General features: G+C 46.9%; 1 protein-coding gene across 1 annotated transcript; it reads right to left on the reverse strand.

Moving 5' to 3' along the window:
* Positions 1–8,083: 8,083 nt before the first annotated feature.
* On the reverse strand, positions 8,084–8,869 carry TSSK6 (testis-specific serine kinase 6; the record flags this gene model as incomplete). Its single annotated transcript, XM_010131221.1, is given in 5 exon segments — positions 8,084–8,120; positions 8,122–8,197; positions 8,200–8,721; positions 8,724–8,776; positions 8,778–8,869. Coding segments are annotated over 5 exon segments (780 nt in total), but the record flags the coding sequence as incomplete, so codon positions are not given.
* Positions 8,870–14,461: the final 5,592 nt, after the last annotated feature.

The raw sequence follows: 14,461 nt of genomic DNA on the forward strand, positions 1-14,461 counted from the left end.
TTTTCCATTTACTGTGTTGTATTATATTCTCTCTTGCCAAGCCACTATCTCAAAATTGTGTATGGTTTTATGATCACATGTTAAAGTTTCTCTGAGTAAAAGTTTCTTTATGCGATCGGACCCTGAGTGTTGATGTCGCTCCTTCTTACCACACAGAGGATCCAAAAGATCACCTACCCTTGTTTGGCCGAGCAGGAACGGGACGTTACACCCTGCAGTGAACCAGGGCCGTGTCTGCTCCATGTCGCCCCATGATAACAGTTCCCCGGGGCAGGGTGCGGGACAGGTCCCTGCCCAGCCCTGTGGGGCTGGATGGGGAGGGGAGGATGTGGGAAGCCATGACTCCAGCTCAGGCATGATATAAAACCACGTGCTGGGATACTGGTCGTGTGTTCTGCGATCATAATGAGCTTCAAGGACTTTGTGACCTCTCTTAAAAGACGCTGTGTGCCAAAATCCCAGGTTTTCTAACTTAAGACAGACAAATGTCCCCACATTTTTCAAGCTGTGTGGAGCAAAGTGCGCGCCTCCTCTCCAGGCCTGTGGATGCGATGCGCAGCGCAGCGTGCACACTTTGGCAGGAGTCCTCATGCTGGCTTGCCTCCAGGCTAAGAATCTTGTCTCCCATCCTTAGGGGACATGACGTATAAATCACCGCAGCTCAGCAATGTGGGGAATGTGCCACGAGCAGTCCCCAACCGAGCTCCTCTTCAAAGCAGGAGATGTCCGCCCTCCCCGCACGCTTACAGCAAATACAGAGTGACGATGTATTGTCAGGGCCTCCGAGCTCGGCTTCTCAAGCCCGCTTACTGCACACAGTCTGACATTGGACACGAAGATGGAAGGGAGAAGAAGTGTGGGGGGTTAGCGCGGCGCTGGCATGCTTTAAAAGCCGACTCCTTTGCTCCAGATGTTCTAAATCACATGTGGAGAAGTGTTTGTGGTCAGATGCTGCTTAAAACTGATTGTTGATAGCCTCCTGGGATGGCTTATGACAAACCAAATAATAAAAAAGCTAAAAATAGGAGAGTTATTCCCTGGAAAAGCAAAGTTCCCACAATCCAATAAGCTGGGAAAATTGTTGAACTTTCTTTGGACACAACGTGCTCTTTTTGTGTGTGTGTTTCCTTCAACCTTCCATGGGTCTCTGGGCTTGTTTCTTATGACCCTTTCTCCTCCTACCATCTCCAAGCAACCCCGTTTCCAGCCCCCCCAGCCCCAGCAGCAGCTGAACTGACAGCTAGCCATCGACACAAAAAGCAGTCTTCCGCACCCCTTGAACTTCATACTTCATTCCCCTGCGTCACTGATTGTTGTGAGTTTGTCTGTGTAGAACTTTTCTTTGAAACGGTGGGGAAAGCCACCTCACAAGACACAGAGCAATAACAGATGTACAAGTGGCCTTAGTCTGTCACTTCATCTGCTACTGGAAGAAGTGTCATCATTACAAAAACTACCCTTCTGTGAGCCAGTTTTTTAATTTTTCTGATACTGGAGTTAACTATAGATTCTGTCCTGTTCTGGCATGAACTGCAGCTCTACACGCACGTATACTTGAAATTTTCTTGTCGATTAATTTAGGTGAAGGTCTTGGCAATATGAGCTCAAGTGATATGATGATCCTAAGGGGTGATGTGGGTGATGATTTCAACCATAACTCATTATAATAATTTGTTTTATCTGACCGTTCATTCTGGATACTACCAATATTTAAACTTTTAGCAGAGTTAATAATTGAGGTAGTCAGCATTTAACATATGCTCTCGGTTAAAGTCCTGGCCCTACGTGCCAGAGCCTCCTCTGATGCTTTTTGCTCAAAGGGAAATTCCACACACCCACCAACCCACTTACCAAAACCTCTGTTGCCAGGCAGGTCATCAGCTGATGCCGATTTTTGTGTCCTCCCTGACTGCTGTGGGGCTGTAGAGTTTTGCTAGCTAAGCATCTTGAGGTGCAGCTGTTCCTTGCCCATGTAAAAATCTGAGACATGCAGCAAATTTAGGGGTAGCATAAAACCAAAGAAATGGAGCAGGGTGCAATGACAAACACAACTGTTTTAGAAGCGTTATGGACAAAATATGAAAATGTTTCATAATGAAGTTAAATTTGTGCTGAGCTGTTGGTCTGAAGTTTAGATCCTGTCTTGAGAATAGCATTTGTAATAGATTTAATCTGCTGACAGACTGATGCTCCATCCCAAAACCACCAGCACAGTTGTCTCCAGAGCGTCTTCCTGCCAGGCGCTGTCTGAAATAGTCTAACAAAAAAACAGAAAACTGTTGTTGAAATTAGATATGTGGTGGCTGCAGGGCAGCCTACCTTCACCACCATGAACTTCCTCCAGGGAATGTCCTGGATATTTTTCTGCTCTGAATAACATCTCCCACTAACATCTTCATGGTTAACCATGCTACTGAATCAGAAACTATTGGATGATCTGTTCATAACATTCACAAGCAACTGTCCTGCTTACCTAGACTGGCTGTGTGTATTTATTTGAAGGTTGCTAGTAGTTCCAACCCCTCCATGGGTGCTTCCTCCGGCAGTTCCCTGGATCCATCGCTAGTAAATAAACACAGCTCCAGAACTGGAAAAGATAACTGGCTGTATAATGCACAGAAAGCAAAACTGCTTTCCTCAAGATTTATTCGTCAATTATAATTTTCCCTGGATGGCACAGTTCGAACCACTCTCTGGATAAGGGAAAAATATGTCATATAGAAAAAGAAGAAGCTATTGTTATAATAAAGGACTGGGTGCATATGGGCACGACTGTGTGGTTTAGGTCTTTCCGAATAGGTACCCTTTTAACAAGCTAATGAACATGCAAATAAGGAGCCAAGAGTTATCATTATCGTTGAGACAATAATGCATATTTTGGGGGTTTTGCTTGTAATTAATGAGACTGTTGTCTGGTTTGTTGGTGTCCCCCAGGTGAGGTAGTTTGTTCGCTGTGCCCTGCTAGGAGGAGGTAGCAGCCAGTGCACTCTGCAGATCTTGCCTCTTCTCTTTGCAAACTCCTTTTTTTGCCTCCACCCACCAAGCCCTGCCCCACACTTTCCAGCCTTCAGACTAGGGACGCCAAAGTCCAAGTTAAAGCTAAAACCAAGTCAGCTGCAGTACATGCTCCAGCTGTATTTTTAATTAAGGTTTTAATGGAAATGGTGCATTTGCCCCTCTCTGGAGAACACACAGATGTGACAGTGCTGTGCAGAATACTATGAAAAAAACCAACGTTGCCAGTTACACTTCCAATGGGCCAGGACATTAGATGGAGAATGAACAAAGTGACCATATGGAGAAGGAGCGGTCAGGGACTTCTTAAGGTCTTATCTGGTGGTGCTCAGTTCCCTCAGCTACTATTTACTTTAAAACCATTTAGTAGGACTTGCAAGCTCTCAGTGTCTGGTGAGATCCCATCACTTTGTAAACACACTGCTGTGAGAGCGCAAGGTGATCTGTGAACCTGTCAGCTACCACGCTGACTCTGATGGTGCTGCTATTGACCTTGTCTCATTACTGGTGTTAAATTCATTTGCTAAGAGGTGTTTAATTACTTTTCTGTTTTTTTAGCAGGGATCACTTGTATTATAAAGCATGCTGGGAGCTGTGCTGCCCAGAAATGCTTCTCTAATGCTAGATAATGCACGGGGCAAACAGATCACTATGGTGTCCTACCATCTGTTCTTTGCAAGGCCACCTACAGATTGCATGGTCCAGGAGAAAGTCCTCTCCTCTGACAAAGTTGCCTCTCATTTAAGAAGCGAGATCTGATGGGGCAGGGATGATCAATAACAACATCTGTACACAGGACCTCTCCCAATAGGGCTGCTGTGACATTTAAGTGCTACCCGAATGTAATGAACATCTGTCAGCTGAAAGGAAGAAATAACACCACGTTACGTCTTTCAAGGGATCTGTTGACTGCTGCTGTGGCTGGTAATACAGCGTAAAGGAAGAAAGGAGAACAGACACCCCACCCACTCCTCTGCAGCTCTTTCACTTCAGAGAGAAACACCTAACAACCATCCTCATCCCTGTGCTCAGTCTTTTTAGGTGCTAATGTCATGTCACTATCTGTAAGAGAAGTCAATAATAACCAAAATGTAATTTATAAGATAAAATGAGATTGATTTGGAAGCAGTTTTGGGAGAGGAAATTCACATGTCTTTCCAGGCATCAAATACTCTTGAGTTTATTATCACTTCAAGACAGGGTCATGATCTGACCAGCAGACTGGAGCCCAGGGAAGTTCTGGTAATGTAAAATGAAATCCTCTTAGCTTGAGGTAAGCCCCTATAACACGGGGACAATAATATTTACCACTTGGTGCTAGTGTGAGGATTAACGTTTGCTACGTGCTGTGAAAATGAAAATATCATTCACAGAAAGCCTCTTGTCTGCCGGGGAAATTATGCACACAACGAACCTCTCGATCCCATCCTTTGGTGAGAGAACGTCTTGTTAGCTTTTTTTTTAAATTATGCTTAATATAATCAAATAGCTCAAGATGGGAAAATGTTTGCTCCCTTTCTGCCACCCTACCTCTTCCAACATAGAAGTTAGAGATCCACGGAGCAGTGGAGTATGGAAAGAGAGGAGGAAGGGTTCTTAAACAGAAGGGTCAGGATGCGCACGAAAGCATGGAGACCTGTGACTTGGTACAGTGTGGGGTCTGAAAACTAAGGAGGATGCTCGGTAGCTGGATAAAAGGCTGCTAGCACCAGAGGCTGCAATTATGGAAAGGTTAATGTATTCAAGCAGAGTTTGGGGTATTTATTTGCTAAACCACCTATTGAAAGCTTTGTCCTCTCAATGAGCAGGGTCACTCAGGTATGTCTCTCGCGCAGCCTGCCTGCGCTGGCTCCGCCAGGGGTAATTGAAGCAGGTCATTAGCTGCAGGTTGGGCAGCCCAGCTTTACTGCAGGCAGAACCATACAGCCCTGGGAAAGCCAGCTCAAGAGCTAATGCAGGAGTACATGAGGTGTTTGATTACCCAGCAGTGCTTTCCCACAATTCATGAATATACTTATCTCCAAAGTTTTGTAACATGTAGACTTTTAAATAGCTGAGTCCAAACAATTATCAGACACATCAGCTATGACCTAAAACCTTGAAAGCAAATTTTGCCTAGCTGAAAAGGGAGCTTTAATGTCAACATGCAGTGAATTATCTCGCTTCCTTTCATTTGCCTGAAATAAAGACTCTGTTTCAGGCAAGGTGATGCTGAATTTGGACAAAAGAACAGTGGGAGGAAAGCTATACATGGAAGATGTCTTTGAAATTATTAATGCTCTTCTCAGATAAAATGGGGTAAAATTACTTCAAGATGCTTAGAAAATATCTCAAGAAAATACTAAACACTCTATTCTGCTGAGCATCCTTTTGAGAGTCCATCTAACTGATTTCAAGACGTGGGTCTAAAAATCTGGAAGACCTTCCAGGGAGCCTATTGGGTGACATAGGGCACAACAGCCAACGGCAGGGTTATGGATGGGGTAATGCTCAGTGTAGTAAGCCAAGAGGAGCTAGATGGTGGCATAGCCCAGAGCTGCCTTATACGGTCCCTGAACGTTTCCCTTGAAGAAAGATTAAATGCTTTTATTGTGCATCTTGCATGGTGATCAGCTTCCCCCGAAAGTTATTTATTTGGTGTTGGTATTAGACAGGACCCTTCATTTCCAGATCACACTGCACCAATACGTTACAAACAGCCTGAGGAGGACAGAGTCACAATGCAGAACGATGCCGGAGGGACTGATCGAGATATTGATAATCCAGTGTGGCTCTTCATGTCTCCCATCGGTGCTCACTAAGAGTTCAGGGGCTCTCCCATAAATGCAGGGTGCTGTGATTCATGGCTGGGATAGCAGGACTCATCTGCCAGAAGTCAGGGAAGGGGGGGCACTTCCATCAACTAGATGCACCTCCCAGGAAGGTTAAGAAGCATTTCTACTCTCCTGAGGAGGCAATGAACTCAGGGAAGCAGGAGGCTCAGCACAGGCAGACTTCAGGTGTCCCTGGGGTGCAGAGCGAGGAGGGGAGGGATGCTCACAGAGTTTGCCCCTAGCCCTGCTGCCAGGGCATAACCAAGGAGCCTCTCCCCAGCCTGCTCAACACCTCTGGTAATTTTCTCCTTCAAAACTGCTTTCCCATTGGTGAAAATTAGCTAAGAATTGGCTCAGAGTCTTTAACTGTGATTTTTATTTTTAATCTGCATAATTAGAGTTGTAATGGACTATTTTCCCAGTCTCGGGACTGCTCTGAGGTCATTAGTGCTGGGCCCTGCGAGATCACCATCTGTGTGGAGAAGGCGAGAGCTGCAGGGCAGCCTTAGGAGCCTCCTGTGGCTCATTCAAATCACTGACGGCTTGAATCCCGCCTGCTTTCCCAAGCCACTCAAGGGGGTACATCCTTGCAAAACATTAGTCATCTGTCCTAACTCTTGTGCTCAACAGATGCAACCATTTAGGAGAACGTGGTGCTGAGAGGAGATTAACAGGGTCTGGGTTTTAGGATGACTCATTTTGTACTAGCTGTCTTTAACAAAAGAAAATGAGAAGAAAGGAGAGGCAACACAGTAGCACCAGGTTGGGCACCAGGTTTCTGCTTCCCAGGCTGTGAGGAGGTACTTGGAAGTAAGCAAGGGCTGGAGTGAGGCAGAGGATGGAGATGAGAAGGTACCTGGATATCCTGGGGTATGGATTTGAGACCTCTCCCAAAGGAAGGTGGTAGCTTTGGGGAGGGATGAGGCTGACTGGGTGGTTGGAAGGAGAGAAAAAGAAGACTTGAGCCTTGCTGAAAAGCTCACTACCCTGAAATCCGCCTCCTCACTTCCCATGTCCTTAGGACTTCTCTCCTTTTCCATCCCCAGCGTCCTTCTGATCCTTCCCAAGACTGTTTCCCAGCCATGGATGGCCCCAAGGTACCCTTCCTGTCCCTTACTGTGTCTGCTTTGGACTTTGCTGCTGCTGTGAAGTTTTATTTTGCAGCTGAAAGGAGGAGAACAAAATAAATCTTCATTCTAGGGGTGGCAAAATTCACTGTAGTCTGCATGCTGAAAAGCCTTGGGCTGCCTCTGTGGCCACATCTTGTTCTACTTAAACTGCTGCTTTAAGAGACCCAAAATGGGTCATTGCCAAAGATGTTTCCTTCTCTTCCAGCAGAAGCATGTGCTCTGGTTTGTTCACATCAGACACAGCCTGGCTGAGGAAGCAGCTGCCAGAGCTGTGTTGTGTTAACTCACGTGGCACCCGCACCACAAAGACTGGTGGACCACCCAACTGGAAATCTTGTCTGACTTCAGTTTCAGTGGGAGCTAGACTGGGGGTTGTTCAAAGACGAACTGAAATGTCTCATGAAAGCATGTTGCAGATGCCAGCTCCTACCTTTAATTAACACTTTGAAAATGAGACTTGCCAGTTGGGATCTACAGTAGATTTTGTGGGTTGCAGAGTAATTGGTAATTTCTGTGTTGAGGCAGGACAGCATGTGTCAGCAAAGCAGTTCTTCTTTGTATCTCTCTCTCCTCCCCATTTCAGGTTCTCCATGGCCAGTGGCATATTTTTCACATCAAATATCTTTTGGCAGAGATTTCAAATGCTGGTAAGAATCAATATCTGAAAGATGTAGTTTAACGTAAGATGTGGATCTCAAATCCACACCAAAACTTTTGGCCTGGTAATGCTGTCCAGTTGCCTGCAAAGATCCTGCTGCAAACTTGGGCTGTGAATATCACTGTGAGATCTAAACAGTGGTATACAAAAAATGTGGAATTTTCTCTGCAGTAGTGTTTTGCAGGACCAGTACTTCTCCCCTCCCACCAGCTCAAATACAGTTTGGTGGCAAACAAGGTCTCCTTTGTGGAGGGATGTGGCCACCTTCTGAGAGCACATGGTCTTGCCAGTTCTTAAAGTTTTAGTCATTCTTAAAGTTCTTAAGTTCTTAAAGTTTTGTTCTTAAAATCAGCCCCACACACAGGTACCCCAAGGGTCAAAATTATCAATAAACCACAGAAATGCCTTTCCACTACAGAACTAATTGCACTAAAGTGTTACTGATCTCCTGGGGAGGGCTTCCTCCTTCAGATGTCCTGCTTCAGCCATCTGTTCTTGGCCATCTACACTGGGCTGGGAGGTCGGGCTGAACTGGAGCAGTTGAGTGATAAGGGCTTGGCAGAGCTCTGACGGTGGGGGACTCCTCTTGGGTACAGCACACCTTTCTTCTGGTGCTGGGACATGCTGCGGATGTGGGTATCATCAAAGGGCATGCAGCTAGTCACCATCACGTAAAGTATCACCCCAAGGTTCCACATGTCGTACTTCTTGGCACTGTAGGGGATGGCCATCAGCAACTTTGGGGACACGTAGGCTGCTGTTCTGCAGAACGTGGTGCTCAGATTTGAGTAGCTGTTGGTCTCCTTGCTAAAACCAAAGTCACTAAGTTTGGCCTGGTGGCCATCAGTGGTAAGCAGCACATCCTCATGCTCGAGATCCTGGTGCCACAAGTTGCAGTTGTGCAGGTAGTGCATGGCCCCTATGACCTGCACAAAGATATCTCGGGCTCTGCGGACACAGGGCAGCTTTCCCTGCTGCCACACCAACTCCATCAGGTCAGCGGCTGCCACTTCCATCACAGTGTAGACCTTCCCACTGCAGGCCTTGATGATCTCGAAGATGCACGCAATGTTGGGGTGATAGATCTTGCGAATGATGGGGATCTACTGGGCAGAAATTTGTACATAATGATTTGGGATGTTTGTCACCAGTCCACCACCTAAGGGGCCCTTGTATTTGTCAGAGGTAGCTGCCTTCACCTTGGAGAAGCTGCCCTCTCCTAGCATGTGACCCAGCCTGTAGCCCAGCTCATGAAGTTAGCTGCATTGTTTTTTGACGTGATGTGTGATCTCGATCTGAAAGCTTAATATGTGGTGTGTGTCAGCTGTTGACTGTTGCCATGGTCACATAGGTGCCTCTGTGGGCTCCAGGGATCACCCAGGTATTTTGGTGGGTGGAGAGTCGTGTGGCAGTGCCTTTGTGAGATGGCAAGGGTGGCTGGTGGGTCCCCTCCATTCATGGGTGTCCTCAGCATGCCCACGCACACACCGAGAAAGTCCCACAAGTGGACAGTTTAGAGTTCTTACCTTTTCCTCCTCTTCACTCGGAGTCTTCAGAAGCTGAGTTTAAATGTCCCCCTTCTGTTTAAATGTCCCCATCCATTTGGGGACTTAGACGGGTTTTCTGCAGGGCATTAGTTATATTGAAACCACAAGGGTGGTACAGAGCAAATCCTAGCTGCAAACCACCTTGGCTAACTGTAAATATTTGCTTCTTTGTTTTGATGGTGCAGGGAGCTGTTTCACTAGGTAGGCTTCCTGCCTCTGTGTGGTGTGGACGGGGAACTTTACATGTATCTTTCAGAAGATACAGCTTCTCAGTTTCTTGAACATGGAGTTGCTCTCCCTCTACTTTTATCAAAATGATATTTTGGAGACTTGCAGAGAAGAAGCGAAACCAGAGATCCTTCAGGGATCCTCTCTCATTTAGATTTTCAATATTTTTAGTCAGTTTTAGTTACCATAAGGTGACAGTTGAATTAAGCATGGGGCAGGAGCAGAGGGAAGCTGGGCTGGGTCACAACACCCACTCCAGAGTGAAACATCCCTCCCACTACATGCTGCATCTCTGGCCAGCGTCAGCAACTTTCTCTCAGCTCTCACAGTTGTTTCTGGTTTGTGCTGGTTTTTTTAAGCTACTTGAGGATCCTGTCCTCCCTGTGGAGCCCACATTTCCTTTCCAGCTGTACAACGGAGCCTAGGACCATAAAACGTCCATCTTCCTAAATACCAACCCAAATGCTATTTTTAATTTTTGAATATATATTTCACTCTGCAAATTGGTTCTAAAGAGGAATAAGACTCAGCTGAAGACGGAAGAAAATCTTTCTCGTGAGTCCATCTTGTCAGTGTCGAGGTAATTTGAGGAGATTAAAAAACCTGCAAACATAAGTCTGTATGTGCTACAGGGGTGCTTTGCCCTGACTCCTAAGGGCAAGTAATGTAATTGTCATGTCGACTTTTATCTGCTGTAGAAGGTTGCAGGTCACAACCAAACCACTTCCCCACTTCAGATGCTATTTCTACAGGCCAGTTGGAAGTATGGGAATTCAACGTGCCATGGAAGTGCAGTTGCCAGGCATGTACCATCAGGCATGCTGTCAAAAGGCCGGGCAAGTGGCATGTACGCTGCATGAGAGAGGATTTGCTCCTGCGCAGGGGCTACTGTGCCTGGAAACATTTCAGGTCAGGTTGGATGGGGCTCTCAGCAACCTGATCAAGCTGAAGATGTCCCTGCATATTGCAGCAGGAAGTTGGACTAGATGAGCTTTAAAAGTCCCTTTGAACCCAAACTATTCTGTGATTCTGTGATAGCCACTGAGGAATGTTCTTGGTCCATCCTTATCTCCTCTGAAGAGAGCGGAGACCCCATTTGATGGCACAGGCTTTGTCTGGAGCTGATGTCTGCATGGAGACCGGTTGGAAAGAATCCCGCATGCACGCAGAGGTGCAGGCCGTGACCGAGCCAATGCTCTCTTTCTGTCTGGGCCATCAAATAAATGCCCACAGATTTATTACTTCTGAGGCGGATCAGAAAGGAGCCATTTCCAGAAGTTTCCGTTCAGAAACTGTTACTTAAGCTGTTACTTAAAAAAATCCCACCTAGCAATCAGCAGGCAAGATGCAGAAAGCCATTTTGCTGGATACACATGATTTCCTGGCACTTCTGTTTTAGCGCGTGAGTCACAACCACAGTGACTTCAGCAGAGGTCTGAGCTGGACTTTTCACAGGAGCTGGGAACTTTGAGGTGGCCAAACATAACTGAAGCAGTGTGGGCACTGCCTCATGGGAAAATCCTTAGAGCAGGCCTCCCTACCCTGCTTAGTACCAGAGCACCTCCGGAAAATGCCGTCGTCTCGCCGCCTGACAGAGAGAAAGGACAGTGTGTAGCTATCTATGGGGGCTTGGCTGATGCTCAGTATATCCTTTAGAACATGAACAGGTTTCCCTCATTTACAGGAAACCTCTTGGAATCCCCTATAATAACATCACCAGAAGAGGTGTTGTCCAAACCACAGGGGAAACACCGGAGCGGTGGCTACAAACCCCATTGCCATGGTAAGGAGCAATGACGTGGAGTCTCACGTTGCTGGTAATTCCCCATCTGCTCAAGGCAGCTTGTCACTTTTGGGAGGTTTTCAGCACGCTTGGCTGAGGTGGGCAGTTTCAGACGCAGCAAGCCCTCCTCTAAGCCCCCCAAAAGCACCGTGCAGATGCTGCAGGAGCATCCTGGGGACTGAAAGGCTTGAGCAGTGCCTCGAAGGGGACAGGGAAGAAAGCCCTGGTGAAACGGGGATGGAGCAAACGCTCCCCCTCCTGTATGCTCCAGGCTAAACCTCTGCGAGCTGCCTTTGCTGCCAGGGCTGCAGCCATCGTTCCAGTGCTCCCAGCCCACTGCCCGCAGCATGGCCTGGGACTGCTGCAAATGCTCCAAAGACAGACAGCAAGAGGCAGGAATGAGAGGTTTAGGTTTTGGCAGGATACTGTCAGGCAGAGGAGGAGGGAAGATACCCGAGCTCAGCTTTTTGTGCTACGTCTAGATCTCAGAGAAACGGACTTTTGCCTTGTGACCTGCTAGCCCAACATTTACTGGTATAACAAGACACCAAAAAAATCTCTTTGGCTTTCAATCCCACCACCACAAGCACAGCTACCTGTGGTATAAATATTTAAGTCACACTAAGGTACTTTAGTAGGGCACTCAGTGCCAACACATGCCAAGCTTCAGAGCTTTCTGGTGCATTTATGGCATCGTAGCTGTGTTTGTAGAATTGACTTGTTCAATTGCTCTTGTAAATGAGAGTAATTAGAAATCAGGCAGCAATTACTGGTTTGTTCAGTCTGGTACTTGAGCAGGAGGAGCTGGTCTGCAGAGGTATAAATTATTGGAGCTCACTTGTCAGGGTTTTCATTCTGGGGATGTTTTCTGACTCTGTCAGTATGGTCATCCAGCAGCCTGACACGCAATTAGTTCCTCTGCCAAAGGGCTGATCAGCTACTACAGTGATCAACACTGCTGCGCAGTGCAGGGACACCAAAGAGCTACCAGGTGCCCCAGAAGCAACCCACCTGTTTCAAACTCAGGATCAGCTAATGTATCTCCCTGGGTAAGTTCTTGCAGGGTGAGTCCTGCAACACCCAGGGCTGGACCGCTCACCAGAGACCAAGCTGTGCTGGCCATCGCTTCACGCCAAACTCAGGAGGAGCTCTGAGTTAACCTTGGCTGGGTCCTGGGTGCATTACAGTTATGTAGTATGGTGTCCCCCAGGGGTAACTCAACCTTGCCGCAAGCTAACACAGCAGAAGGTCTCCCAGCTTCTGCACCGTATACAGCTACCTTCGACCAGAGAAGAACAAACAAGCCATGAGATGTAACAGAGGAGGATTTTTTTTCCATTCTTTGTCATCCCATAGATTTCTTTTCACTAATAATTAGGTCTTCTCTTGCAGGACAACCTTGGCTGAGCTGCAGCTGATAGCTGGGAGATCACCAGCCTGCTACCTGAACATCGGGGTTAGTCAAACATGTCTGTGCCGTGCCTTTTGGGCTGGCTGCCCTCTTGCTGTACCTCAGCAAGGCAGTGCTACACCAGTGTAGTTACTGGACAGAGATTCCAGCCACCCTGCAGTAGAGCAGAGAATGGAGCTCTATTCCCACATTAGCAGAAATATTTTGCCCAGGGGTTGTTAATTTCAGGACCAGCCAAGTAATTCCTAGCTGCCTCACTTTGAGGCCAGCCTATGGCTGGACCTTATTGCTCAGCACCCTGTGAATGTGGGAATGGGCAAACAGCTGCACAAGAAGTAAAAAATAACTAATATTAATGTTTTTGCTTGACTACTGCATTATAGATGGCACAAAAGGTAACCACGATTTCTCCTAGCAGATACTGAAGTTACCAAGATCTTTTTGCCAGCAATGGGTAAATAAAGCTCTTTAAACAAATGCTTTCTGTGCTTTATCCTGTATTTGTGGAGCTATACTATGCTCTCGAGGTATCAGTACCAAAAGGAGTAAAGTAAGGCTCACTTTAACAGCTACAGCCACTCACTAGACAAGGCACAGCCAGAAAATGACACTATGGGCAAGTACTCTCATTTTTTCTAGTGATGTTATTTGCCCTTTATTTGCCAAGTACTGTTTTTTTCTTTCTTTCTTTCATCTGTCAAGGATTGATGTTTGTTTAAAATACTCTGGCTAGACTGAGGTTTTTATCCCTTTGGCAGGTGAGGAGATCTGGGACCTCACATTCCTGGTGTTCAGAAGCAGCTGCAATTCTCACAGCTGTTTGCCAGCAGATCTTGCCCTTAGCCTCTTGTTCAAACAGAATAAACTGGTGAAGCTGGTTGTGGGACTAGTTAGAGTTCTCTCACATATTCGGCAGGGTGAGAGGAACTCCAAACAGAAAAGTCTGGATGTCCATTTGATTAACCAAGGCTGTTCAGACACCAAGGAGAAATCTGAGGCTGGCATGCCCTGTGTGCCAGAAACATCTCTTTATGTAAATCAGAATTTAAACGGCATGAGGGACATAAAATGGGCTTGTAAGCCATCAGAGGGAATGGATATATGGCAACAGGCCATACCATCACCTCCTGGAGCAGCTTGTGAGTGCCTCAGTAGAAGCCAAAGGAGATGAAGGATGGAAACGGCTAATGGGATGATCTGCAAACATGATTTTGCAGCTGGCATCATCAGGCTGCACCTGCCAAGAATCTCTAACCTGAAAGCAATAAGCTAGAGTGAGTGGGAGACAAAAGGGGCTAAACAGGGTTTGGCAGGCTGGTTTCTTGAGAAGCAGGACATCTACCCTGGTATGTCTGCTGCTGAGAGGCTTTGCACCAAAACTCCTTTGGAAAGGGAGAGGAAGAAGAGTGAGATCTTATAACTTCATTGTTATGGAAAGCTATATCTGGCTTGTCAGAGGAAAGAAAAACCTGCTCTGTAGGGAAGCAAGCTTTCCTTTTTGGTGCTGGACTGCCTGCTGAGCTGGGGAGGAGGCATGGCTGGGAAGAGCTGGGAGCAGAGCAGGGACTCACTCAGCCTTTGGAGCACCCCACCCCCCTTTCCTGGACTGAGCTGTTGATCTCTCTATATCTTTGCTCAGATGGCTTCTTCCCACCACCTCCTTTCCGGAAGCTGCGAAGCTTTTTCTTCTTTGGCCCATGCTACAGACACTTGGCTTGGCCTTCAAGTGGCTGATTCCCCTGTGCTTACCAGAGAGGTCCTCCAAACATCCTCGTGAGCCAAAGGGAAGGGCTGTGCAGCACTGACAGGCTGCCAGGGCAAGAGAAGCAAATGTCTAAGCTTGTTCTTCCTGCCCCTCCTTGAGGCCAGGGAAAGA

This window comes from Buceros rhinoceros, unplaced genomic scaffold, assembly GCF_000710305.1.
Source record: "Buceros rhinoceros silvestris isolate BGI_N320 unplaced genomic scaffold, ASM71030v1 scaffold27102, whole genome shotgun sequence".
Classification (NCBI taxonomy): Eukaryota; Metazoa; Chordata; class Aves; order Bucerotiformes; family Bucerotidae; genus Buceros; species Buceros rhinoceros.